Source organism: Cucurbita pepo, chromosome LG01 (assembly GCF_002806865.2).
Source record: "Cucurbita pepo subsp. pepo cultivar mu-cu-16 chromosome LG01, ASM280686v2, whole genome shotgun sequence".
Classification (NCBI taxonomy): Eukaryota; Viridiplantae; Streptophyta; class Magnoliopsida; order Cucurbitales; family Cucurbitaceae; genus Cucurbita; species Cucurbita pepo.
Window position 1 is genome coordinate 3,570,794 of NC_036638.1, and position 27,453 is coordinate 3,598,246.

The 27,453-nt window shown below is 36.7% G+C and overlaps 5 protein-coding genes across 11 annotated transcripts; 3 read left to right on the forward strand and 2 right to left on the reverse strand.

Annotated features, from left to right (window-relative positions):
• Positions 1–78: 78 nt before the first annotated feature.
• Positions 79–2,096, forward strand: LOC111811550 (putative RING-H2 finger protein ATL21A). The gene is made up of 3 exons (XM_023698454.1): positions 79–634; positions 731–896; positions 1,503–2,096. Exons 1-3 carry the CDS (start codon positions 98–100, stop codon positions 1,994–1,996), a joined length of 1,197 nt encoding a protein of 398 aa, XP_023554222.1. The 5' UTR covers positions 79–97; the 3' UTR covers positions 1,997–2,096.
• A 221-nt stretch (positions 2,097–2,317) lies between these two features.
• LOC111778362 (mitochondrial inner membrane protein OXA1-like) lies at positions 2,318–9,030 on the forward strand. Of its 4 annotated transcripts, none has more exons than XM_023658166.1 (11): positions 2,318–2,470; positions 3,359–3,843; positions 3,950–4,040; positions 5,415–5,462; positions 5,639–5,697; positions 5,872–5,947; positions 6,047–6,178; positions 6,776–6,883; positions 7,804–7,858; positions 8,088–8,390; positions 8,717–9,030. In XM_023658166.1, the coding sequence occupies exons 2-10, from the start codon at positions 3,368–3,370 to the stop codon at positions 8,369–8,371; spliced, it is 1,329 nt and encodes a 442-aa protein (XP_023513934.1). In that variant the 5' UTR covers positions 2,318–2,470; positions 3,359–3,367; the 3' UTR covers positions 8,372–8,390; positions 8,717–9,030. The 4 variants fall into 4 exon arrangements, with proteins under 4 accessions (XP_023513934.1, XP_023513926.1, XP_023513910.1 ...); XM_023658158.1 differs by lacking the exon at positions 8,717–9,030 and adding an exon at positions 8,514–8,646; XM_023658142.1 differs by lacking the exon at positions 8,717–9,030 and having other exon boundaries at positions 8,088–8,646.
• A 2,025-nt stretch (positions 9,031–11,055) lies between these two features.
• LOC111795209 (long chain acyl-CoA synthetase 4-like) lies at positions 11,056–16,772 on the forward strand. Its single transcript, XM_023677505.1, has 19 exons — positions 11,056–11,278; positions 11,682–11,745; positions 11,866–11,955; positions 12,052–12,108; positions 12,302–12,350; positions 12,490–12,566; positions 12,738–12,777; positions 12,892–12,986; positions 13,215–13,382; positions 13,476–13,586; positions 13,666–13,753; positions 13,955–14,021; positions 14,716–14,791; positions 14,898–15,015; positions 15,136–15,381; positions 15,470–15,609; positions 15,687–15,869; positions 16,006–16,125; positions 16,525–16,772. Exons 1-19 carry the CDS (start codon positions 11,127–11,129, stop codon positions 16,564–16,566), a joined length of 1,983 nt encoding a protein of 660 aa, XP_023533273.1. The 5' UTR covers positions 11,056–11,126; the 3' UTR covers positions 16,567–16,772.
• A 691-nt stretch (positions 16,773–17,463) lies between these two features.
• LOC111795216 (F-box/LRR-repeat protein 14) lies at positions 17,464–22,699 on the reverse strand. Of its 4 annotated transcripts, XM_023677521.1 has the most exons (8): positions 22,337–22,699; positions 21,462–21,616; positions 21,007–21,224; positions 19,886–20,495; positions 18,872–19,372; positions 18,440–18,597; positions 17,975–18,353; positions 17,464–17,661 (listed from the first exon to the last, which is right to left on the reverse strand). In XM_023677521.1, exons 1-6 carry the CDS (start codon positions 22,510–22,512, stop codon positions 18,491–18,493), a joined length of 1,767 nt encoding a protein of 588 aa, XP_023533289.1. In that variant the 5' UTR covers positions 22,513–22,699; the 3' UTR covers positions 17,464–17,661; positions 17,975–18,353; positions 18,440–18,490. The 4 variants fall into 4 exon arrangements, with proteins under 4 accessions (XP_023533289.1, XP_023533304.1, XP_023533296.1 ...); XM_023677536.1 differs by lacking the exon at positions 17,464–17,661 and having other exon boundaries at positions 17,716–18,353; positions 22,365–22,699; XM_023677528.1 differs by lacking the exon at positions 17,464–17,661 and having other exon boundaries at positions 17,716–18,344.
• Positions 22,700–23,529: 830 nt separating this feature from the next.
• On the reverse strand, positions 23,530–27,453 carry LOC111807058 (endoglucanase 6-like). The gene is made up of 9 exons (XM_023692627.1): positions 27,120–27,453; positions 26,819–27,031; positions 26,348–26,548; positions 25,774–25,863; positions 25,483–25,647; positions 25,127–25,411; positions 24,642–24,990; positions 24,491–24,553; positions 23,530–24,378 (listed from the first exon to the last, which is right to left on the reverse strand). The coding sequence occupies exons 1-9, from the start codon at positions 27,312–27,314 to the stop codon at positions 24,080–24,082; spliced, it is 1,860 nt and encodes a 619-aa protein (XP_023548395.1). The 5' UTR covers positions 27,315–27,453; the 3' UTR covers positions 23,530–24,079.

A 27,453-nucleotide genomic window follows, 5' to 3' on the forward strand; every position in this document is an offset into this window, starting at 1 on the left:
TAAATCACTAAATATATATACTTTTGAGATTCAATAAACAGCCAGACGAGAACCAGAGTCTCATGCTCTTCTTCTACTTCCTGAACGGAGCTCTCAAATGGCTGCCGCAAAAATCTCCGTCGCAGTCGCCGTCACCGTCCTTTTAGCTGTTTTCTTCTTTAACCGAGCCGAATCGCAGTTTCTCTGCAAGCAATCCTCCTGCCGTGGAGATTTCTCGGTGGCTGTTCGATTCCCGTTCCGACTGAAGAACACGCAGGATTTTCGTTGTGGATTCAAGCCGGATTTTGACCTGTACTGCAACAATCGGAGGCAGACGATTTTGAATCTCCCGGACGCCGGCGACGTCGTGGTGTTGTTCATCGATTACAAATCTCAGAGTTTGTGGATCAACGATCCGGATCAATGCTTTCCGAGACGACTCCTAATCGACTCTTTCGATCTAAAAACCTCGCCGTTCACTTCCTACTACCGATCCGAACCCTACACCGTCCTCAATTGTTCGTATCCCGTTGAAACGCTGCCGTTTGATCGCGTACGGAAGATCAAATGTATGAGCGGCGGAAACTACTCTGTTATCACCGTGCCGAACAGAGACCTAGATATGGTTAACGCTTTCCTGCCGTCGCAGTGTAACGTAAGAACAGATACAGTGCACGATTGAATCGAAACCTCGTCGTGTTTGGATCTGATTTGAAATCGGCGTTTGATTTTTCGTGTTTGTGATTATTAGGTTATTGCGACAAGGAAGCTTCCATCGACAAGGATGGAACTCGAAGACGGAATGGTAGTGAAGTGGAGCAATCCGAACTGCGGAAATTGCGAGGCGCGCGGTGGAGATTGTGGATTCAAAAGCAATTCGAGTGCTGCAATCCAGTGTTTCAATCTTCCGAAGAGCGGTACGTAAATTTTTGTTGTTCTGTGTTTTCTCTCCGTCTTTTTCGATTTTTTGTTTCCGGCGGGAATATTTGTGAAATCGAGAGAGATATTCGAGAGTTTCCGGCCATCGGAAGTGGCGTCAACGGCGGAGAGACGAATCCTAAACTGCAGTCAACCTGGAAGAAGTCAACCAAAAAGAGTGCGAAAAGGCCGGTGGTTCATAAGATGAAGAAATTTGTGACCCACTGTCCACCTCCACAGGCTTCAACGCATTTTTTAAAAACATTAACAAACCGAATTACAATAATTATAGCAGTTTTTGTTGAAAATAAAAATTTATGGTGTTTTCTTTTCATAATTTCTTAAATATAAATTATGTTTTTTCTTAAGCAAATAAGTCTTTTTTTTTATTTTATATATATATATATATTTTAAATATAATCCAATTTAGTTATTTAATTAACGGTTTATTATATTGAAAATTAACAAGGACTAATATATATTGTTCGAGGTTTGACTGAATCAAGTAAGAATAAAAAATATATATATATATATATTTATTCAGTCTTACACACGAAAGAATAATATTATTTAAGAACTCTGTTTGACCAATTATTATATTCCAGGGATTCCAAGGGGTGCGAAATACGGGTTGATCATCGGCGTGGGGATCCCGGGCCTCCTTTTTATAATTGGGCTGGGCTGTTATGTCTGCGGCAAATTCAAGGCCTTCACTCGGCCCAATCGTCCAACAACAAACCTCTCCCTCTCAATGGGCCACCAACCCACTTCCGCCGTAGCAGGCCTCGACAAGCCGACCATCGAATCCTTCCCCAAGACACAATTGGGCGAGAGCCGACGACTGCCAAAGCCCAACGACACCACCTGCGCAATTTGCCTGTCGGAGTATCAGCCGAAGGAAACCATCAGAACCATACCAGACTGTCGTCACTTTTTCCATTCTAATTGCATCGATGAGTGGCTTAAATTAAATGCCACGTGTCCAGTATGCCGGAACTCGCCCGAGGATTCCTCCGCTGCCTCTACCCCTTCTCGGACGGTGTCCATGTCGGTGTCCATGTCACCAAGATCGGTGGCATCGTTGCCACGTCATGAGTAATGAAGTTTTAAGTATGGTTGTTCAATTGTTTTGCATTTTGTGTATATGTAGATCAACTTTCATGCTTTCAATCCTAGCATAATTTTGATGTGTGGTTGAATTTCTCTTTGAATTTTGTTATTTAAGAAACAAAAAAATGTTTCGTAATCTATTTACAAAAATGGGTATTATGTATGAAAATTTATAGAATTAAAACTTAAAAGCCTATAATTTTTCTAAAATGATCTAAAATGAACATAGTTTTGAATTCGTTTCATGTATTTTTTTTTTTTCGTTGTATTCAAAAATTAATTTAAAAATAAATAAATAAAGGTTTGATTGAAAACGAAAATCGAACTCACCGTTTTAAGCTTTCTAAACCCAAAACCCCTCGTTTCCGTCTCGTCGTACGCGCCACGCTTCGATTCCAGCTGTTCTTCTGGCTTCCTCCCTTCTCCGCTTCCGTCCTCGCATCGCCGGCGAGCTCACAGGCAGGTACTTATTTTTGTTTTCTTTTTCCATTTTCTGTTCCCAATCTTCTTAACCACCACCTCATTTGACTACTTATCGTCTTCGATGAGTGTTTCAAACTTCCAAGCAGATTTACCTAATTCGAATCGCTGAACACGTTGTTTTTCCTTTCACTGTTTACTTTCTTTCTATTCTTTGGCTGAAGCATCATCCAAAGAAACAAACTAATCAATCGTTGAAGCGAGCAATCTGAAAAAATTATTCAATTGCTTGACTGCACTCTTGATAGTGGATTTTAATTTGTCTTGTAACAAAGTTTCAATCAGGAGGAGGTAATAATATGTCAGGTGCGCTTACATTGGTTCCCTTCCTGGCAGACAGACTCGAGTTTTCTTTAATGCGTTGTTGAGAGTTTGAGATATTGATTTCAAACTCTCATCTATAAGTTTGACAGTGTTTGAATTCGCTTGAGAAATGGACGAGCGGTAATTAAGAAGAGAATCAAACTATTTTATTTGGGGTATTGCTATAAACATGCAGTTTTGAGGAGAGTTTATTCAGTTAGCTCGAAGTGCCGGAAAAAGGAGGAAGGTTGGGGAGTGAGCGGCTGAAGTTAATGGATGAAATTTGGAAGGACAAAAGAGTTCGGTCAATGCACAGTTTGGATGAAAAGAAAATAAATTCATAGAGCATTCCAGTCTGCTCCCATTAATTTGAGATAAAATATGGAGTATTCCTTTTAATTCGAATTCAGTTTAAAAAGAACGTAATGTAAAAACAAAATTAATTATGCATTCAGGGTTAAATAAGAATAAGTCTTAAGATCAAAATATTTTTCTTGATTTTCAATTTAATTGTTTCATTGTTCATTCTAGAATTATTTTCTTATATGACTACTTGTTGTGTTGCTAGACGGTATCAATGGCTTACAGACGCAGCCTTTGCACAAGAGCAAATATTATAGCTCGGCAGTGTCATCCATCGATTAGTATTTTTGGTCATACTGATGACCGTAAAAATCAGCATGTGGATGGGGATTCGATTTCCCATGAAAAAATCAATAATTTCCTGCAGAGGAGATCATTTGGAACTAGCTTTAATGTATCATCCAGGTCTAATTTATTTCCTCATGGTAGAAGATATCCAAACACTCTCCTCCCGTCAAGTGCTGGTTCCTTTTTCTGCCGCTACATGTCAAGTACTATTGGTGAAGGGTCTGAAAAGATTGAATTCATGAGTGATGTTGCAGAAGTTCTTACAGATACAACAGTTCAATCGGCAGTATCTCAGGCTGCTGTAGCTAATGAAGTAGCCATTGCTGCTGCTGATTCTTTTCTTCCTGTCAAGGGTTTGCAGTACTTTATAGATGGTATTCATTCTTTTACTGGATTAAATTGGTGAGGACCCCCATTTTTTCACACTTGGATTTCTGTATCATATATTATGTCGGGAACTTTTTATAATGAACAGTTTGTTGATGATCTAACATTTTGAATTCATTAGGTGGGCGTGCATTGTATTAACAACCCTGCTGATTCGTGGTGCAACATTCCCACTTTTGATAAATCAACTCAAATCTACTGCAAAGCTTACTGTATGTCAATTTTTTATGTACTTTATTTTTCAAATTTATTTTTCGCAGTTTTTGGGACATCCCTTTGTGGGGCTTGTCTTTGCATGCACTGTATTCTTTTATTTTTTTATTTTTTTATTTTTTCAGTGAAACTGTGGTTTCTTTCAAATAGGAAGGAAAAAAAAAAATTTCAACTTCTAGATGTAAATTCTACCACTTGTGCACTCATTCATAATTCGTTTTTCCTTTGGGTTACTGTAGTATCATCATTGGATTATTTTTGAGCTTTCCACCCAGTGTCTTGGCCCTGAACCTTAGCAATATTTAATCCAGCTCATGGTCCTCATTCTCAACCAAGGAGCAATCTTTTAATGGTTAATTGGTATTGCCTTTCCTCAAATTCTGGTCTGTTGTTAGTAATATTTTTCTTGAGGTTCTATCTCTCTCGAAGACATATTCATCCTTAAACACCAAGGGGTATCTTGGTGGTAAGGACTTTGAGGATGCTTCGTGATAGCTTCCAAGGTCGTGGGTTGTACCCTCCAGTTGAAAACTTGATAATTTAAAATCTTTGTTGTCCTTGTTTCTGCGTGGAGGTATGGGAGTGAGTGAAACCTTCCCAAGGATTAGGGGGACTGCCCTGAGCAAAATCGCTTGGAGTGAAGCCTCTGAATAAGTTGTCCAAAAAAGAAGGGGGTAAAAAAGATAAGCATCCACTTTGCTGATCTTTTATACCGCCACTTTGGTTTGAGCGAGAAAGGAGTTAACATGGCTGCAAATTGGATGCAGACCAAGTACTATCTGTTCATTTATCTCATTGAACTAACATGATGAATTTAGTATTTTTTATATTTTCAATATTTTCTGCATCCTTGTTTACATTTAATTCTATTGATTATCTGATCGAAGGGAAAACATGCTCGTGGATTCGTTCTTATAATCTAGTCCCACATTCGTTTTCCAGCTGCATAGATAAATTTACTAGCTAGGTATTAAATCCAATATACCTTAACTTTGCACAACTAGATACGTGGGAAAGCTATTTGCTCATGCCACAGGCTGAAGAATGGAGAGCTTCCACCACTTATAGGGTTCGCCCTCTTGTTTTGGCATGAGCTATCACCTTCTGTGCTAGCATTAATTTTGTGGCATTTATATTATGCGTTTTTAATCTTCAAGCTCATCTTCGTTCTGGCTTTTGTTGTGCTATCTCTATGTCAGTAATAAATAAAAAGGAGTCAGTGCACCAGTCATGATTGTTTTGCATCTTTTATCATGTTACCGGTTTTAATGTGATGCTTATCTCTTGATATTTTACTATTGTGTAATATTCACAACTAACTGGGTATTGGTGTCTTTGATAAAAAATTTAATCAAGTCTCATTTCTTGTGTAGTTGTTAAGGCCTCACTTGGAGGAAGTTAAGAATGAGATGCAAGAAAAGGTATTATGTCCGGTTCTTGTATTTATATTCTACCAGTATCATCTATTGGTTCATTTATCACATCAAAAGTTTTCTTTAATGTAAAGGCAATTGTATTTCATGCATAACTCTGGCCACTCTTCGAAGAATATAATACAGTTACATGGTTTTCCCCCCATTGTTTTTCTTTTCCTCAGGGTATGGATCCCAGGGCTGTTGCTGAAGGTCAACAAAAAATGAAAAAACTTTTTCATGAGTAGGCTTTCCTTTTCATATTGTTATTCTCCTCATGATATGTGATTGAAGGCGATTACTTTTAGCTAGCAACCTTTCTTGAGAAAATCAGCGTGCTTTTGGTTCTGTTTTACCACTCTGGATTTTTCGAAGTACTTTTTGTGATTACTTTAGTTTCATGACTTTGACCTTGCAGGTTTGGTGTGAGCCCATTTACCCCATTGAAAGGGCTTTTTATTCAGGGTCCCGTTTTCATCAGTTTTTTTCTTGCGGTAATGTATTGCTTTACTTATAAATGACAAATGATAAAGCATTTAGGTCCTATATTGCTTATTACTCTTACTTTTCTCAATTACAATTTTCTTTGGCAGGTAACTAACATGGCAGAAAAAGTGCCTTCATTTAAAAACGGTGGAGCATTCTGGTTTGTTGATCTTACGACTCCGGATACAATGTATATTTTTCCAGTTTTAACAGCACTCACATTCTGGATCACCGTGGAGGTAAACATCCGTACATTTGTATTTGTCTACTTTCTCAAACCAGCAGTCATGGCTCACTATTGATTTAGTTTGCATGGTTCCCTTCAATATGTTCAATATTAGTTTGTAATTATTAGCTAGGTCTTATCCTTTTAGATTGGAGTCATTTCCTCTAGTTTTATGAGCTCTTTTTTTTTTTGTTAGGCTGTAGTTTTTTTTGTCCTCGTACATTCTTTCATTTTCTAAAAAAATAAAAGCTTGGTTTCTTTTATATGTAAAAAAGTAGCATAACTGTTGGACCTGCTAAATCTCCATGGAGTAAACCTAGGTAAAATGTACCGACCCTTTGTGTGATAGGCGTATGTAGTGCAGTGATCACCGATCATCATTTAACCAGCCCTAATTGGCTGAAGTTGGTATAAAGTGCTTCCCTAATCACTTAGTTATAGCCATTTAAGGTTTATTTTTCTTCAATCTTCATCTACATCCACGTCTACTAAATAAATTTCATTTCACTTGACCGGATTTATAATATTTATTTTCCATTTTTTTTAAATACTATTTTTGTAGTTATTACAGAATTAGTCTCAAACATTCTGATTTTGTTCTTTTTCTCAGTTCAATATGCAAGAAGGTATGGAAGGAAATCCTATGGCTGGTACAATGAAAAATGTGATGAGGGGTCTTGCTATTGCTACGGTCCCCTTGACCTCAAGTTTTCCAAAGGTATTTGCTATTTATTTGCTTGCATTCCACATGCATTTTACAGGAAAATTGCTTTTGTTTGCTTGCTTCTGGGTTGAATGCAAGCCTGTGAAATCAATCAGTGCTTGCCTTATGTTGGCTCTCAACCTAAGAAGCATGGACATGGGATATGAATATGGACTCGAAAATACACACGATATGCCATTTAACAAACTAGGACACGTACATGTCGGTGATACCTTCTTTTAGGATATATGTGAATTTAGACGGAAAAAATAACTTTAAACTGTGAAGAAGCCAATAATGAAGAGGATGAACGGCAGCGAAGGCAGCGAACAAGGCTGGCAGCAGGCAGTTGCAAAGAAGGCTGGCGTGGGCATTGTCGGCGAGTTGGGTGTGGGTGGCTTCTTTGCGTTTGACTTCAAAAGGAGGAGAGAGATGAAAACTTGCTAGGCTGTTGGGGTTTAATTTTTTACAATCTAGTATTTATTGTTTTTTTTTTTTTTTTCAGAACAAAATTTAACTTCTTTGTGCCTTTAGGATTACATTATTTGGGCCCAAGAAAAGGTCCAGTCTCAAAGTAAACAGACTGGACCATTGTTTTTGGTTAAAAGTTTTCATGTGGGCATTTTCTGTAAGATCCGATTTTCGATGCCTAGAATCACAGGTCGCCACATAGACTCAAAGCTAAATATTTGTGCTTCATAGCTTTTAGTTACTGCTTTTAGTGTTTGCACTTTGATATAACTTATGTGTTACATTGTATCAAGTCATTTAATGTTGGAACATATACATGATTGCGCTTGGGAATTTATTTTTCAAGATCCTTTTCCTTATAAACTATAATAATGCGTGAAACTTGGATTGTGGTATTTGATGGAACATAGCTTTTTGACGATACCTCAGCTTTACTCGGGTCACTTATTCTGTTATTGTTGCAGGCAATATTCTGTTACTGGGTTACATCTAACCTATTCTCACTTGCCTATGGAGCAGGTGAGTCCTTCGAGCCTCTAATGGTCACCATTTATCTTTTACTGTTGTCCTCTTATCAATTGACTTCTGTAATTTTATCTTTTAAAGCATCCATGTGCTGTTTCTTTGTCTTCATTTTCGAGTATATGATTTTGATCACAGTAGTTCGATAAACATAATGCATTTCAGAAGTTCCCTGTTCACCTTCTTCTCTGACAAGTCTGAAAATGACATGTTTGATAATTCTCAGTTCTCAAAGTTCCTGGGGTTAAGAAGGCCTTGGGTGTTCCAGAAATACCAGTGGCGGATAAGAATACCGCCCCACAACCTGCCTTCTCATTTCTTACAGCTATGAAACAAGCAACAGCAGCACCCAAAGAACCTACCACCACCTCACTAACTGCTGAACCATCACGGTCACCATCGCCATTGCAAGACCGAAAAGTTTCATCATCGTCAGTTATCAGCCAGAGGCTTAGAAGTTTGGAAAAAGAAGTGAAGGGAAGGAAAAAGATGAAGAACAAGAAAAAGTGAATGGCTATATTTATTTCAGGTATTGGGACATCAATTACATTTATTTGTCTGTGCTGCTTGGTAGACTGTAGTATTAATGGCTAGTCAGTTGAGTTAGTGATAACCGATAATTTTCCTCCTAATGATAGTTTTAATACCCCAGGAAGAGACAGAGAGAGCCCAGCCAAACGAAAATAAATTCTTTGCTTGTGGAGTTTCTACAAGTTCAATCTAATTTTTTTTTGGATTTTTCACAAAGAATCCAATAAATGTTAGTATGTTTTTGTTGTCAGATATTTAAATTGCCTGTCATGAAGTAATTGCTTGTTGTTCTTGGGGTTTGAATGGAATGTAGTTTTTCAATAGGCCAGAAGATAAGATCCATGTGTTCAAGAATGCTGTAAGCTTTCAAGTCTAAGCTTGAAGACAAAAGATGTATTGCATATATGTATGTATGTATACATATGGCAGCACAATTTGTTGTGTCCAATTATTGAGGTTGGATTCAAGTCTTTTCAAAGAAATTGAAAGCAGGAAGTTGGTTATGGTTAATCTCAAAGCCCTAATGTTGAAGTCTCATCCAAGTTGAATGAAAGCTACAAGGCTTAATCACTGCCATTGAAGAGGCTCACCAACCAACCACCCAACTAACAACGATTACCATAATTCAATGAAAATACTCTCAATTTCTTGTGGGTTAATCATGTTCATATTTGATATCATAACCATGATCTAAGATATGGTTGAAACTTTTTGTTCTTAGTTTCGTTCATAAAGACACCGTTGATAGCTGTTTGGTCGTTAGTTTTTGAAAATTATGTTCGGTTTCTTTCCCTTTCTTTGCAATGAGTTTCTTTATTTTTTTCGCAAAACATTTGAATTCTTAGTCCAATTCTAAAAACAATAATAAATCTTCATTATTCATTTTCAAATTTGGGTTTAATTTATTTGGGCAAAAAAAAATTATATGTAAAAAGTACAAAACATTTAAATTTAAGCTTAAAATTGGTATATTTATTTAAATTTAGGATACAATTGGAAGAAATTAAAAAGTTTGGTATTATCTATAAAATTAGTTAGGGTAGAGTTAATAATATGATATACAATTTATTATAACTTTGACGACTGCACACATCCACATGTTTTGTCAATAATATAAATTAAATAGAAATAAATTAAAGTTATGTAATGTAGACTTTAAAAAAAAAAAAAAAAAACTATGGACTAAATAAATAACACATACAAAATTTGACAACCAAATTTATAATATATGCTTTTAATTTAATAAGTTGGATATAATACATTCATTAATAGATTAAAAAATCAATCCAAGCACAACATGAAGTTCTGGATCAGAATCACACTCTTATAGAAGTGGGACATCAATTGTGCAACAATTGTTATAACGTGGCAAACAAATTAACTATGTAAAAATTGAATTTATGATTGAGTCTCGAGTCACGTGAGAAAATATTTGAAAACAAATTGAGAAAGCAACACTACACGATAGCAACAACCATTACTTTGATAGTATATAATTCAGATAGTACATTTTTGAGTATTTTAACCCTAAAGTGTATATATGATTTTGATGACTTTACACACTTTCGCATTAACATAACTAGAATAATAAAAACCCAACGAATATGAAATCAAGTAAAAAGAGTTTGAAACTGATACAATCGTGGACAACATGTCCTAAACAAGTATGACTAAAACATCCGACACGTGATCACAATAACACACCTTGGACAAACATGATAACGACACTCGACCCTTTCATTCTAAAAAGTATTATTATTATTATTATTTATTACTGAAATAATTTAATGTATAATAGTTTTTTTTAAAATTTTTATTATTAATTTCCATTTTTAATGTTCTAAAAAATCATTTTAATTTTTTAAACAAAAAATATAGAACGTGGGAGGTTTTTATTAAAGTTTGGAAATCAGATGGTAAACATGGTTTACCAGTTCTCCCATTAATGGAGATTTTTAAAAGCCATCTCATTGGGGCCCACAAAGCATACATAAAAAAAAAAAATAATAATAAAAAAAATAAAAAAAACAAAATAATCTTGCATCCATTTTTTTAAATTAAATACTTTAAAATAAATTTATTGTATTTATTTTTTTCACTATTATTTATCATTATTTGCAATTTACATTTACTGTATAATTAAATAATACAATAAATAATTAAATATGAAATAACCAATAACTAAAATCTTATTTCACCTCATTATATAATTTAATTTTCTGCTCACTATTAGATAGGTCAAAGGAGGACGACTTTCGTATTTATTTATTTATTATATTTACAATAATTTTCAAATATTTAAATTCTTACCTAAATTAAAATAATAATAATAATAATAAGTTTTTAACTTTGTCTAAATATAAAAATTTAATATCAAAGTATAATATTTACGAAAATAAAGGAGTGAATACATAATACTCCAAAGGTGAGTGTCTGAATTAATAATAAATGTAATTATAATAATAATAATAATAATGTAATAAATATTATAATAATAATTTTGGTGGGGACAAAAAAGAATAAGAAAAAGAAAAAAAAAAGGAAGAAAAAAGAATGCTTTTTTTAGTGTATTTACCATTTACGACACATGGTAAGGTCACAGGAAGCACACCAATGTTTTGACTCTTTTGTACTTTGTATTTGTGTATATAAACCATCTTCCTCCGCTTACTCAATTTCATCAATTTTTGACGAATCAACACGCTTTTCTTTTCTCTGTAACGGAGGCCGAAGGATGTCGCAGATGAAGTATTTGATTGAGGTGGAGAAGCACAAGGACGCCATTAATGGAAGGCATTCCATCGGACCCGTTTACAGAAGCATTTTCGCCAAAGATGGCTTTCCGCCGCCCATTCATGGATTGGATAGCTGTTGGGATATATTTAGGTGCGATTACTTCATTCTCTGTTTGTTTTTGGTGTTCATTTGTGGTTAGGAATGCTGAAGTAGAAATGTTTTCCTGTTTTATTCATCGGACTTGTTGAGTTCAGTTCAGATTTTTGGGTATTCTGCTGGCTGTTTTGATATTGACGACGTCTATAGATTTTGAAGTATTAGTTTGAATGGTTTTGATCGAAGTTTTCATAGTTCGTTGTTGTTTTTTTTTTTCTTAGTAGTTGGTTCTGCTGCTTTTAATTGGAACAGTGGTAGTTCAAATTGCTTGAGATCAATATCATGTTACGTGTCTGTGTTCTGCTTGCTCTGTTCTTATTTCTGTGCAGTACTTCAAAAAGTTTGGGGAATATTATGTAGTGCGTCAATTTTTCAATTGATTACTGTTGCATTGCAGGTTGTCAGTGGAAAGAAACCCTGGTAATCGGATGCTTGGGCACCGTGAGATTGTGAATGGGAAGGTATATCCATTTTGCAGATAATCCAGATGCCCCAAAGGGTTGTTTTGGTTCCTTTTTTTTTAAATCTTCCCGTAAGACCTTGCAATAAGTTGTACCTTGGGTCTGTTTTGTTTTTCACAGGCTGGTAAATATGTGTGGCTAACATATAAGGAAGTGTACGATATAGTCATAAAAATTGGGAATTCTTTGCGCAGTAGAGGTTTTGCAGAAGTAAGTTTCCTTCCTTATTAGGATATTTGATTCATTTCTGCAAGTACATCTCTGCAAATCTTGTGGATTGAAGCTTGAACTAATTTCTGTTTATAGGGAGTAAAATGTGGCATCTATGGTGCCAATTGCTCGGAGTGGATAATAAGCATGGAGGTAGAGTTTTACTTTTGCTCCTGACTTATTTCTTGATACCATTTTTCTTTTATCTTCTTCAGTAGTTTGTCCAGTAACTGTTAATGCATTTGTGGAGGACATGGAAAATTCTCTGTAGTCATGATATCCACGGAGAAGTCAGTTTGTTCTTTATTCTAGATGAATATTACATGACATTGAAGAACACTTGCAGGCATGTAATGCTCATGGGCTATACTGTGTTCCTTTGTATGACACATTAGGTATGCTGTATGCAAGATTCTTCTAAATTTGTAATTATGTTGTGTGGTTTGAGTATAATCTCCTGCTCTTTCTGTATCTCTTTTATAAGCAAAATTAAAGGAAGCTGATGAACTTTCTGTCATACGATTCATCGTTTAGGTGCTGGTGCTGTGGAATTCATTATATGCCACTCAGAGATATCTATTGCTTTTGTAGAAGAGAAGAAGTTACCTGAGGTACAGTCCTAATATGATGGAAGTCTGAAATTTAGTATCTTGGTAATTAACTTTGCATCTTTACTCGAGAGCTGGTCTAGGACCTCGGAGAACGGTGATTCAGTGGCACAATATGCATGGTACTTGTCCTGGGTAGTTTTGATCATATGAATTTTATCTTTTTCTTTCCAGATCTTGAAAACATGCCCGAGCACAACCAAATACTTGAAAAGTGAGTTTTTATCACTATTGAGATTCTCTGGCCTATGATGTCTATAAAAGAAACTTTTAATTTTTTTTAGTTTATTTTTATCTTTAGTAAAACTTTTCATTTGCTTGCTTGTAGCAATTGTGAGTTATGGCAAGGTTACACCTAATCTGAGAGAGGAGTTTGAGAAGTATGGGCTTGAAATATTTTCTTGGGATGAATTTTTGCTTCTGGTAAGTTATTATACGTGATCATTTGGCTCATCTGTACAGAATCCTCATTACTTATTCATAAAGTTATTAGCATGGATGATGAACTGAAAACTTTGTTCTTAATATATTTGTAAAGATATGTATAGACTCGGTAATACCTTTTTTTTCATCATCTTTCATCACAAGAACAAAGTACAAAATAATCTCATAAACTTATGAGTTTCCATTTCTTGAATCTGCTTAAAACAGGGTGAAAACCAACATTTTGATCTTCCCGTGAAAAAGAAAAGTGACATTTCCACAATTATGTATACAAGTGGGACTACCGGAGATCCAAAAGGAGTGATAATATCAAACAAAAGCATAATTTCACTTATAGCTGGTGTTCAGCGTCTACTTGAGAGCGTAAATGAATCGGTAGTTTACCTTAGCTTCTGCTTACAAGGTTTTATTTATGAAAACCTAGTAATGAAAATTTGATGTACCTTTTTCTCTCTGTCTCTCATACAGTTGAATGAGAATGATGTATATTTGTCATACCTTCCATTAGCACATATCTTTGACCGGGTGATCGAGGAGTTGTTTATCTTACATGGTGCCTCCATTGGATTTTGGCGTGGGGTGAGTAATCAATCATTTGACCTTTTTAGTGCACCAAATATAAGGTTTGTAAAAGTTGCTCATCATTTTCATTCTATAGGATGTTAAATTGTTGGTTGAAGATATTGGGGAGCTCAAACCCAGTATTTTCTGTGCTGTTCCTCGTGTTTTGGATAGAATTTATGCTGGTAAGCTGTCCATGTGAACTTTATGATTCTTCTTTTTGCCTGCTAGAGATAATTGAGAACAAACGTCCCTAGACCCAAAACCAATTCTAATGAATTGTAGGAATTATCCAGGGCATTGCACTGGTCTTGTCACTTTGGGCTATGAATGCTAATAAAGCTTAATCTCCTATGATCAAAATAATTGTTATTATATTTTCTCAGGCTTGACTCAGAAGTTAGATGCAGGGGGCATCTTTAAGAAGACGTTATTCAATCTTGCATACTCACAGTAAGTAATGTTCCACTTTGTTTAATTTTCTTAGAAAAGGCATGGAAGTAGTTGTAACAGTCAAAGCCCACCACTGACAGAAATTGTCATCTTTGGGCTTTCCCTTATGGGCTTCCCCTCAAGGTTATAAAATGCGTTTGTTACGGAGAGGTTTTCACACCCTTATAAGTAATGTTTCGTTTCCCTCTCCAACTGATGTGGGATCTCACAATCCACCCCTTTTGGGGGCCAGTGTCCTCGCTGGCACACCGCCCAGTGTCTAGCTCTGATACCATTTGTAATAGTTCAAGCTCACTGCTAGCAATTATTGCCTGTTTTAGCCTGTTACGTATCGTTGTCTATCTCGCGGTTTTTAAAACGCGTCTACTAGGGAGTGGTTTCCACACCCTTATAAGGAATGTTTTGTTCCTCTCTCCAACCGATGTAGGATCTCAAATTTTGATAAAATAAAGATAGTTTTATGAAATATCATCCTATTCCTTTTTGGAAGAACTTTCTTAGTCTACATGACACATGTTATTTTTACATACAAAGTCGTCTATATTCAACATGGTTCACTAACAGCCTTAGAACTTGATAATAATTTGATCAATTTTGTGATCAATGGATCGTGTTTTGGGGTATGATTATGAATCTAACACTTCTGTTGTTCTTATCATATTGTTAATGTGATTGGATTTATTCGATGCTGCAGCAAATTTGGTAACATGCAAAAGGGGCATAAACATGGTGAGGCATCTCCCATTTGTGACAAATTTGTCTTTAATAAGGTGAAAACAATTTTCTACTTTCTTGTCACAACTCCTAATTGACATGATGAGCCTCAGATTTACTAAAATTTAAATTCTTATTATGTTCTCTTGGGGTTCTTATCAGGTAAAGGAAGGGTTGGGAGGTAATGTGAGACTTATTCTATCTGGAGCCGCACCTCTATCAACTCACGTAGAAACTTTCTTAAGAGTTGTAGCATGTGCACATGTTCTACAAGGATATGGTAAGCCATTTCTGCAGTTCACTCTATAGTTTCTGATCTCCATCAACTCATAGATTTCTTGTTTATTTTGGCATTCCTTCCGTTTCTGTTTCAATGATGATTATGTTCATGCTAATGTAGGTTTGACAGAGACCTGTGCTGGGACTTTTGTCTCATTGCCTAATGAACTCTCAATGTTGGGAACAGTTGGCCCTCCAGTTCCAAATGTGGATGTCTGCCTAGAATCTGTACCCGAAATGGGATACGATGCCCTTTCAACCACGCCACGAGGGGAAATATGTGTTAGGGGAGACCCATTGTTTTCTGGATACTTCAAGCGTGATGACCTAACCAATGAGGTCATGATTGACGGATGGTTTCATACAGGTAGTCTTAATCCGTGCAGTAAAACTTGTTTCCTCTGTTTTTCTTTTTTTTTATCATAAATTTGCCTCTTTTTTTCTCCTTTCTTCAGGTGATATTGGTGAGTGGCAACCAAATGGGAGCATGAAAATTATTGATCGCAAGAAGAATATTTTCAAGCTTTCTCAGGGAGAATATGTTGCTGTGGAAAATTTGGAGAATATTTATGGTCTTGTATCTTCTATAGATATGGTATATTCTGAACTTCTGTTAACTTTTATTCTTCATTTATTTATGGCTTATGCATGGTATTCTTTTGTAAAACTTAGATCTGGGTCTACGGGAACAGTTTTGAGTCCTTCCTAGTTGCAGTGGCTAACCCCAACAAGCTAGCACTCGAACGTTGGGCAAGCGAAAACAGTATCAAAGGGGACTTCGATTCACTTTGTGAAGATAAGAGGGCAAAAGACTACCTGCTTGGGGAGCTAAACAAAATTGCAAAAGAAAAGAAGGTTCTATTTCGGCCTAAGTTGCTACAGATTTCCATTGATTTGAGTAACCAATTATTAGTCTGATTGTCTAAAAACTAACATGAAGCTCACGATTGTCTAAAAACTAACATGAAGCTCACACTCTTGTTCTTGACAGTTGAAAGGCTTCGAGTTTATTAAAGCCATTCACCTTGATCCACTACCATTTGATATGGAACGTGACCTTATAACTCCAACATACAAGAAGAAGAGGCCTCAGTTGCTAAAATGTTATCAGGTTCGTATTCGAAAAACGACCTATCTCATCGATCAATTTAGTCAAATTCCCCAAACATGCCAAACCTATTCATGTTAGAATAATACACTTAGAAATAAGCATTAGAACTTCATAGGATTTAAACTAAATGGTATTCCGTGCTTATATTTCATTCTGATATTTCACTAAATGATTGCACTTGAAACATAAATTATGCATAAAAAACTACTCTCAAAAGTCATTTCAAACTCACTCCTCTTGGATCATTTACGTCCGAAATCAATGTCTGAAATAAGGCTGATGAAATCAATGTCTGAAATAATGCCGATGAAATCAATGTCTGAAATAATGCTGATGAAATCAATGTCTGAAATAATGCTGATGACCTGTTCTTTCATTATTACCATTATTTTTGGGCAGAATGTAATTGACAGCATGTACAATAATGCAAAGAAGCCCTAATGACGGAAGATGACATTAATGGAGCCATTGCCAGCTGCACTGTTTTTCATCGTATGATCCCTTTTTACTGTATATATGGATCAATTTATGTGGATGAAAAAGCTCTGTTTTTAGGGGGGACATGAAAATTTACCCAAACATCTATATTTAAGCATTTAGTTGTATTATAATAAAGATGTCGGTTTTATGGAACATTTGTTTTTGTACTTTTAACGTTGTTATTAATTTTTAACAGTCTTTGTTGGTAATAAATGGGATTATAAATACAAATTGATGTGATGTTGATATGCTTAAAAACGACGTCTGATACTTGCAAATTAGGTAGGTTGCATGTCCTTTATGTTCATATGGACATATTGAATGTCTTAAGATAGGCATATATAATAAATGAAGAAATGAGTAAATGAGACTCCCACCCACCTCTTGGCCCATTTCATTACTCATAACCTTTAAAGCATACTTTTAAGTTATTAGGGTGTTTTTAGTCTTTTTTATGATTAGAGTGTTGATTTAGACATCAAATTAGGGTAAAATTAGCTATTAAAGCCTAAGCTATTTCAACCGGTAGAGTTTGAAATAAAACAATAGAGAGATTCAATGAGAGCTACAAACCTCGTCACCTAACAAATTTTGTAGAGACTTCGGAGCGTTTAAATCTTGAGCAGAAAATTCTCCTCATTCTTGGTCTTTGATCATCAAGATAATTTGTCTAATCCTTCCCATTGTTAGGAATCACGACTCTCCACAATGGTATGATATTGTCCATTTTTAGCATAAGTTCTCATAGCTTTGCTTTGAACTTCTCCAAAAGGCATCACACCAATGGAGATAATATTCCTCACTTATAAACTCATGATCTTCCACTAAATTAACCAAGGTAGGACTCACTCCCAATAATCCTCGAACACCAATAGCATCAAAATCAATTTGAAAGTTTTAGTATTTGAATATTTCAAATTACTAGGAATCACATCAAACCCAACAAAGTAGGAGAAGGCATTGCCGGCAAAGAAAACGAACATAATTTCTTAACAGGATTGTCACGACTGAGTCATTCCATATTCTTCCCATATTGCTTAAACAAGATATCATAACCTGTTGAAAACAATCATTAGAAGGGGAAAAGTTCGAAGTAGTTAAAATGGGGGAGAAGAAAATGCAATATCATGGACAACTTCACATATTGGCAACAGCATTCAGTTTTTTCTTTTCTTTTCATTTTCCTTTGGGAATCTCACCGATTTGTTCTCATCTATATAACAAAAATTACGACACTCGATGAAAATTTCTCTATATTACCAATACATAACTCACGTAATGGGTAAGTTAACTTAAGAGATCTAAATATAATGAGCCTCAGTCATCAATAGTAAAATAGGATTAGCAAATAATTAGAACTGAAAGGTACCTTCCAAAAATGAAACTACCATGATCGTCTAGGGACGTCGTGTCTTCTACGATACTGACTCCAGCTTTCTGCAATCTAGCAATCTATGGAAGAACATAGACTATTCATCCCCTTTTTAGATACACAAGTTTACTCCACTGCAACAGTTCACTTTCTCCTTGCAATAAATCAAAAGAAACTCTTCCAGTTTAAACCTCTTATACATTTCCTCTACTGAGATTCTCCCTTTCTCAATGTCCGTCCCTTCTTCTGCAGTGCTAACCTCAAATGTTTTCTATCCCACGCTTTGTAGTATCCTTCAAGTTGATCTCAACCAGAAACAATCCATGTAATTAAGATTCAAACTGAAGCATGCTTCAACGAAATTCCACTACATTTCCTATGTGGAACACACAATTAGTTTGTCAACATAAATATCTAATCTAAACATAATGAACCTGAGCCAACAATAGTCAATGGGATTACCAAATAATTCAATTCTCAGAATACTTTAGGCAACTGCTTGTTACTGCGTCTTCAGGAATCAGACTTATGACTGGTTTCAGGAGTAGATGTGGAACTGTGGGCCAACGAAGAAAACTGTAGGGCAAGTAGCTCTTCTCTGCTGTACTTCAACCTTTGATCTATTGCATAAAGGGAAAGAAAAAAAGAAAAAATTCATATAACCTCGTAAACGATAACCTACTTAGAATCAAGATTTAGATACTGACATCCCTTGCATTACTTTTCATCATTTTATACTTCACTTGAATGCTCTCAACATTAACCAGAACATCAAATTATTCTTCACAAAGAAAATATTTTTATACCTGTTATTTTGTCAGTAACATAGAGCAAATATTATCAGCATATATGCATGTAAAAACTCACCATGTGTTATTTTTCTTAGTTACATACCTACAAAATACGGTGACGTGACAGTAGATCTGTTTCTCTGGTTCAGTCGTAATTTCTTTGGAGTGAGATGGGTTGAAGGTCGATTGGAGGAAGTAGGATCAGATAAGAAGTGAAAAAGTTCATGTCTAACTTCAATTTGTGGAAACCTTCTGTGAAATTCCAAAAGACCATCCTCAGTGAGGAGCCAACAACCTCTCAAGTCAATCTTTTGCAGAGTTGCCGCAGGCTTAAGAAAATCAAATGCCTGGTTAGTCAAAACTGCATCACGAATACTGAAGGTTTTCAAGTTGGGCAAAATTGACAAGTAGCTCAGGGACACATCCGTAAATGAGGGACTTCTGATCAGCAAGTGACTCAGTCTTGGGAATTTTGATAATGGGCGTAGAGATCCATCATCAACATGAGTATGCTCCAAATTCAACATTTCTAAACAATCAAGGGTTCGCAATTTTGTCAATGAGAGAAATTCACTTCCCTCTGCAGCCGATGGGTGAATATAACCTGAAATTTATGAAGGAAAAAAAAAAAAAAAAAAAAAAAAAAAAAAAAAAAAAAAAAAAANACAGAACTAATCAGATGGTTTGAAGTGACATGGTGAACATATCAGCAACAATAGGTGCCCATAATTTCCCAATTGATTTTCCCATTTCCCATATCCTGCGGAGTAATTTCCAAACAAGTTTATTTCTATCTAGCACAGAACAAGGGCTAAACATTTTCAAATAGTATTCATCAGTTAATGTAATGCCAATAGAATCAAATGCATCAGCTTATGAAACCACCCACATAAAACCTGCACATGGTTATTGTGGCCTGCCTCTAAGAAGAAATATTAACTTCCGGTGCAGGAAAATAAAAGTGTTCAGCAAGCTACTACTATATGAAGGTGCTAGATAAGAACGACAGCAGAGCTGGTGAGTGTTTGGCGCATGATAAAAAGAAGCCAAGGGGAAAGTGCAGCATATGTGATCTGAATTGGTATACTCGAAGTATTCTTTAGTACAAAAGCAATACCTTTGATGTCTGTTTCACTGAGATCAATACTCTTCAAGGAAGGCATCGTACTTATATATGATAGGGCAACATCATCAATCATGGTATGAGATAGTGATAAAGTTTCAAGTTTAGGTACTTTCCCGGCCAAAATTCCAACTCCAGATGAGCTGACTGTTGTGCAGCTGAGGTTCAGATTTTTCAAATTTTCCCCAACAGACGCAATTAATTCAATTGAGTTGTCTCCTATGGTAGTAGAGCTAAGGTCCAAATATTCTAATGCTTTCGTATGAGATAAGAAGCAGAATCTGTGAAGAGAAGCATTCGAAAAGTCCAGATGATATAGGAAACTAGTTCCAACAAATCCCAGGTCTTCAGTCTCATTGGAAAATGTAGCACCAGAGGCAATAAGTTTCTTCAGAGGAACTTTATCACCAGGCCCTTTAAGTGTAGAGTCAATTATGCAGTTACTCATGTTCAGGCATTCTAGATGAGACAAGTTTGGGAACTTGGTGACATTAGTCCAAGCTATGTTCAGGAAGTTCAACTTTGGAAACATTTGTAGAACATCAGATCCACTGCTGGATATTTTGCTACCCCAAAGATCAAGATGATGTAATTTCGTAAGCACCTAAAAGAGTGTAGAACAGAAATGGAGAATCAAGTAAAAGAAAATATTAATTCAAAAACAAATTGTAAGGAAAGCGCAACAAAACAAATTGCAAGGAAAGAGCAACAAAATTTAATAGACAAACAATAAATAAACAGATTTCACATGGGAAATAAATAGTCAGATTGAGTTTCAGAGGAGAAATAACAATCTAATTATCCATATACTAGTTGGTCAAAGAAGAAGCTATAATGCAATCCAATCATCAAGTGGGATAAAACATCAAAAAGAACAAATATCTGGAGTGTCCTGCGCCATTCACAGATCCAATAGCCATTCAATACATTATCAAGCATTATTTGATGTTGTAGACATGTGCCAAGTGTAGGGAAGAGAATGCCTACGCGTTGGCACTGCATGAAACAATAGGTGTGTACCATGCAGCCACAGTCTCACAGACAAAAGGAACATCGGATTCACAGTAAAACATGTAGACAAATTGTCTTGACCAAAAAATTAAAAAAGAAAATACCTGAAGAGAACTCAGGGCCTGATCGGTGACAGGTAGACCACCCAAGTCCAAGAACATCAATGTCTTTAGGGAAGAAAGGAGGGTAACTCCACGTGCAGTGATGCCAGTCTCAGCAATGCATAGCTTTTCCAAGGTTGGTATGGACAAGAGATGCCTAATTCCAGCATCGGTAACTTTCAAACATCTAGAAATGTTCAACTCCCTTAACGTAGTCATCCCTATAAATAAACAAAGGGCATAACCGAACTTAACTAACTTGCAGCACTTCAATTAAGATGGACCTGTTAATATAGAGTAGATAAAAGGAGGAAAAGAATTTGAAAGTATCTTTCTTTTCATGGAAAATAAACAAAAGATTTTCAGGGTTCCACTAGGGCAGTGGAGAAATTACAACAAATTAGAATCATTCGACACGGAACTTTCTGTAACTTGCAATTCAGCCGTCTATAGCATACCTGCAACAGCCCATATACCAGAACTAGATAGCCTGTGGCAATTTGAGACGTTTAATGAGCGTAAGTAACGAAATGCCCCTATATAGGCCATCCATTCTGAATCGACAGCATTTTCACCACTTAGATCAACCACCTCTATGGTATATTTGACAACTCTGCATTAAAGCATCCAGTTCAGCAGAATGTTTGTGAACAACAAGGATAACTTGCTAAATCTTCCCGTCTATAGGTGAAAAACAGAGTGGAATAAAGAAAGTACATAAACTTTATAAGCATTCCCGAAAAGTATATCACCCAATCAAATTGAAGAATAACACCAATATGAGCATAGCTTAGCAATTATGGCATCTCTCCTTTCTTCAAGAGGCCATAAGTTCGACCTCATATGCGATGAAATCATCTAAGAAATATGAAATAGAAGAACAACATTTGCAAGACGGGAAATACCAAAATTATAAGCTATAGCTTCCTCTTCAGCTACTTTTTAGGAGTTTCCAGACAAGACCAAATTGAGGACGATTATCACCATCTCAATCAAGAGTTAACCGGAACTTCATTTCAACTAAGCAACAATTCTAGTATAATGCAACTGGATCATTTCAACATACACATCACAGAATCAAAGATAAAATGCGTCAAAGTAACTTAAGATGCAAAGCGAAGCAGATTGGTCACTCCAACCCCAAAGTACTCGGAATGAAATCCGAATTCACACAAATTTTAATAATTTCCATCCAATATAGAAGTTTTACGTCTTGATGAGAGACTTCCGGTCTCCATGTAGGACATGAGAGCCTAGAAGTTCTCTATCCGCCTTCGGTCGTTCAACAGACATTTCTAAATAATCACAAACAAAAAACGGAATCGAAAAATACTCGAGAAGAGAAGGGTAGAGGAGACGACGAGCATGTAGACGGCGAAGAAGAGCATCCGCGAGATGAGAGGGCAAACGCTCGAGGCTCCGCTTCTGCCTCCGCCATTTCTCGACGCTGTCCTTGCTCTCACAGGCCGAATTGAGACAGAGTTCAACCAGCTGATTCTCCATTTCCATAGGTTAATCTGCTTCCTGGATCTCAATTTCCCGTTTGATGAGGAAGGATTTGCTTGTTCTTGTTCTTGTTCTTGTTCCCGCTCCCGTTCCCAATGGCTGAATTTGGCGCAACACGAGTCAATATCCATCGAACGAACGAAGAAAGAACTTGGGAGTAAATTACATTTTTAGACATCACATCACATGCCGCAGTTTCCTTTTCTTTTTAAGGAATAAATTCCCATTTTATCATTTTTATGTTAACAAATATTGTTTTTGTGTATAATTCTTTAATTTTTAGTACAAATAAAAAGTATACCGAAAAGTAATTTCAATACTAATTTTTCAAAGCATCGGGGCTTAAAATGTAATTTGACTAAAACCTTTCCTTTCTCCCCCAATGATCTTTGCAATGTTCAAATAATTATTATTGAAAGAAAAAATATTTCAAAAACTTAGACATACCCCATATTCATTAAACCTCTACTTTCTTTTCTCGGTCGAAAGTACATAGCTCCAATGTACATAGCTTAAGCTAGGTTCACTGGTTTTATTGTTGCCTATCGCAATGTTATGAGAATTCAAGATTTAGGGCTTTCAAATTCTCGACTATGATCTCTCCAATGTCGTCATTTGCATCCACCCTTTATTAAGACAGCAACATCTATTTCAATTTTCAATTCATCATCAGCCTTGTGGATCTAAAATACGACTATTAGGGAGAGGTTTCCACACCCTTACGCGGATATTTTGTTTTCTTCTCCAACTAATGTGACATCTCACAATCCATCCCCCTTGAGGACCCAGCGTCCTTGGCGACACATTGCCCGATATTTGACCTTGATACCACTGGTAACAATCCAACCCCACCTCTAGCAAATATTGTCCACTTTAGACTGTTACGTATTACTGTCAGTCTCACGATTTTCACACTCTTGTATGAAATGTTTCATTCCCCCTCCAACCTACCAAGGTATGGAACTCTAGGGAAGTCCCAACAATTCAAGAATATATCAAACAATTACTCTCACTATAGCATGAAAAAACACAAAGTTTTGATTGTAGTGATGATTCAGTGTATCTTAATAACAAGATAAGCAAAAAACACACCATGTTTCACAAACTATATTTGAGTGTGAAGAACAAGAAAATGTAGCAAAACACTCATCTAAAACATACACAAAGCAACTTCACAATTCAAAGAAAGAAATTAAGAACTCTCTTGCAAATTCTTTGAGAAGAAGGCAGCCATCTTTGGTTGCTTCTCTGACACTCAGCTGTTCATTCTGTCTATATAGCTTTGAAGAGGTGGAGAAAGAGGATGAGCACCATTTCAAACTCTCTTCTCTCCTTTCTTCCCCCAACTTCAGCACCATTATTTACCCTAATTGCATCTAAAAACCTATGCAAACTCACTCTATCACGCGTAAATATCGACTTTCTTTTGAAAAAAAATGGTAACTGAATGAGATCGAGATCGTTCGAGACTTCGCTATCTATAACTGCACAATTCTTACACCACTCCATGAACTGCCAAAGCTTGTATGATGCATCTCCTTGGTTTGGTTTCTTACATTCTTTCCCTTATTTAGAAGAGAGTGTAGCTGGAGACTGAGATGTTGGCTGGAGAAGCTGTGTGAATGTACACAAACTCAAGGCTTTCTCCGGCAGCTAATGAGTTGAGCCAAGATGGGAAGACATATGAATCACCAGATTTCTCCAAACCCCAGAGAGGACCGTAAAGTCGGAAAATCGAAAGTTTCAGATCTTTGAGACTTTTTGGTGACTTGTTAGTCACTTTTGTTGAGTACCTGTAGTAAGTCTTTCCCTTAGCAGTCCAGGAACTTGTCATCTTCTGCTCAACAGTAATTGGAGTAGAAGACGACACTGCAAAACAAGCACTTCACTCAAATATTTGCCTTCTATAATCAATAAAATTTTAACTATTCTTTATCTTTCCTTCCTAATCAGTTTATATTGATAAATTAACTCATCATACCTGGAGATGGAAGAGTCTTGGACTGTGCAGATGGATCTGGATGATTAACAGGAGGAAGAAGCACTGTGGAAGAACACAAAATGATGATGATCAGTGGCCATGATTTTACTTGAAAATGCTATTAGAAAGCTGATTATAATCAACTAAATACCTGGAAGGAGCTGATTGTAGCCACTATGACCACCACTGAGTCTGGCTAAAATACCAAGAATTGGAGCATTGTTGTAGGTAGCAGGCTCAGTTTGTTCATAATTGTCCCTTTCATCAGCAAAATTGTCATAGGCATCAGGTCCACCCACAATGGCACCGGAGAGGAGGTTGGGGTCGCTTGCCTTCCTGCTGTACCATGTGGCATAGCCACCCCTGCAGCTGACAAAGGCAGAATTAACCTTGATCGAAACAATGGAAGATCCCCTGTGGTGGACTTGTCGTGGGTAATTGTTTCCATATCCCACCATGTAACTCGTAGCTCTGGGATTGTCTCCAAGAATGTAATCCACCTGGTTAAAATTTCACACACCCCATTTAGGCATTTCGTCAAACACTTCACAGGCACTCCACTATAAAATCAAACCCTCCCTTCAAGAACAATGAGACAATTACTACAACATTCCCATTTGGAAAATATATACAAACCTGAGATTTTGCAAAGCCAAGAAGCCCAGAAGGTGGGACATTACCGGCGGCACACCTCAAATTGCCACCTGAGGAAGAGAGATAATCGGAATAGACAGTGGCGAGAAATGAAGCGCTAGTAACGAATTGCATATTGTTCCATCTCTGACGGAAGATGAGACCGGCGGGCGTAGTCTGAACATTACGAGTGCCTTTCTTCATGCAAGAACACAAGAAATTTTCAGCCTTTTCCTTATACCTCTCGAACACCGGAGCATGATGAGCCGCTCGTCCTTGCAATAAGAACTGCAAGAGCGTTCAATAACGAAAAGAAATTGAAGTCGAAAGCAAAATTAATGAAAGAAAAAGAAAGAAACCTTGGCGACAAGGGTTTGGACACCAGCATATTTGACATCCCAGCCAAATTCAGTCATGCTCCAACCAGTTCCTCCCATGGAATCCCCATTTTCTCCGAGGTAATTCAAGTAATATTGGTTGTTTGTTGCCTCATACAACCAAGCAGCTGCCCACAGTAGCTCATCCTGCAAATTAAACCGTTCAGAACGACCGGCCCATTCAAATGTGGGGTTTGAGCTTATGGATTTAAGCCCAAAAAGAGTAAGCGGCCCATTTAGGCCCAAAAGAAAAAAATGAGATGAGATACGCACATTGTAGCCACTGACAGATCGATAGTACTTTTGAGCGACAGTAATACTGCTGTCGTATTTTCCTCTGTATTTGTCCGCGAACTCGAACAGCTGAAAATAATAACAATTTTTTATTTATTTTTAATATATCTTTCTTCAATGGCATTTCCGTAATTTCACACTTGTGTTCACATGACCAAACACTCCCCACCGACACTTTTATCACGTGACTATTATTATGGAATTGGTTCCCATTATTTTAATATTCGTAAATTCATATTTTTAATATTCAATTTAATCAAACCATTAACATCGCATAAATCATAGAATACAAACTAATCATAATTTATCATATTTGTAATTTTCTCAACTAATACTTAGCCACATGGATTAACCATTTTCATTTTCATTTTTATCTCTTTTCTAAAAAAACATAGCATTTAATATAGCAATAAATAAATAGAATAAAGTATTAATTACGGTAGTTTACTATCATGCGCTGTGGGGCATCACTAGCATACGCTTTCAAATGTAATTTTTTTTTTCTTTTCTTTTTTGTGGATAAATTCAAATAATATACAATTGGTTGGCTAACCTGGCGGGCATGGGAGAGGAGCTCATTGGCGTAGGAGGGGTTGTAGTGGCGGAAGACGAGCGAGGCAGCGGCCATAGCGGCGGCGGTTTCTCCTGCGAGATCCGACCCGGGATTGCTCGGGTCAATCTTGTAAGCTCGTCGGTCCGTCGTCATGTCCTCCGGCCGCTGCCAACAGTAATGGTCCGTGTTCCCATCTCCCACCTAACAATTCCGCACATCAATTTGCCTTTATTTTTCACATTAAAAAAAATTTCTTCATATATAATGCTTGTTTTATATTCATTTAAATAAATATAAAAATTGAATTGAAATTCCATTTGATTAACAATTGTACAAGGTAATTACAAATTAAGTCCCATAAATACACACTTTTGTCCTTAATTTACTAAAAAAAGTCAAATATTCGTATAAATTAAACATTAGTAAATTTCTGTTAAATAAGACAAAGAAAACATGATAATTACTACTAACCTCTCCATAAAGAACATAGGGTTCGGGGTGGGCTTTGATGAGGTAATCGGTGCCCCATTTCACGGCGTCAAGAGCATGACCAAGTTCACCATTAGCGGCCATTTGTTTCCCGTATTCCACAATGCTCCAACTCATCATCGTCACCGTGAACGCCATCGGCAGTCCGAACTTCACATTGTCGCCGGCGTCGTAGTATCCTCCGGTTAGATCCACCTACAACACAAAAATCCCCAAGACTCAATCAACTTCCCAAGAAAAAAAAAACAGTGATCATTTAAATGAAACAGAGGCGAGGCGTTACCCCGCTGGCCTTGCCATCTTGAAGGCCGGAGTTGGCGCGCCAAGTGACGCGCTGGTTGTGGGGGAGGTAGCCGGATCTCTGAGCTTCAAAGAACAGAATGCTCTTGCTCAGAGCTTGGCCGTAGTCGTGGCCGCCCAGGGCAGAGGGGGCACAAATTACCAGAAACAGAGCAATGGGTAGGATGGGAATTTCCATTTTTTGTGAAGGAATTGGAAGGGGAAATGGCAATGCCGGTGGGATTTATGAAGGGAAAACAGAAGGACCCCTTAAGGGGAAGGGAGGAGGAAGGGGGAAAGAGATGACTGTGGGGTGGGCAGTGGACGAGAAGATGAGA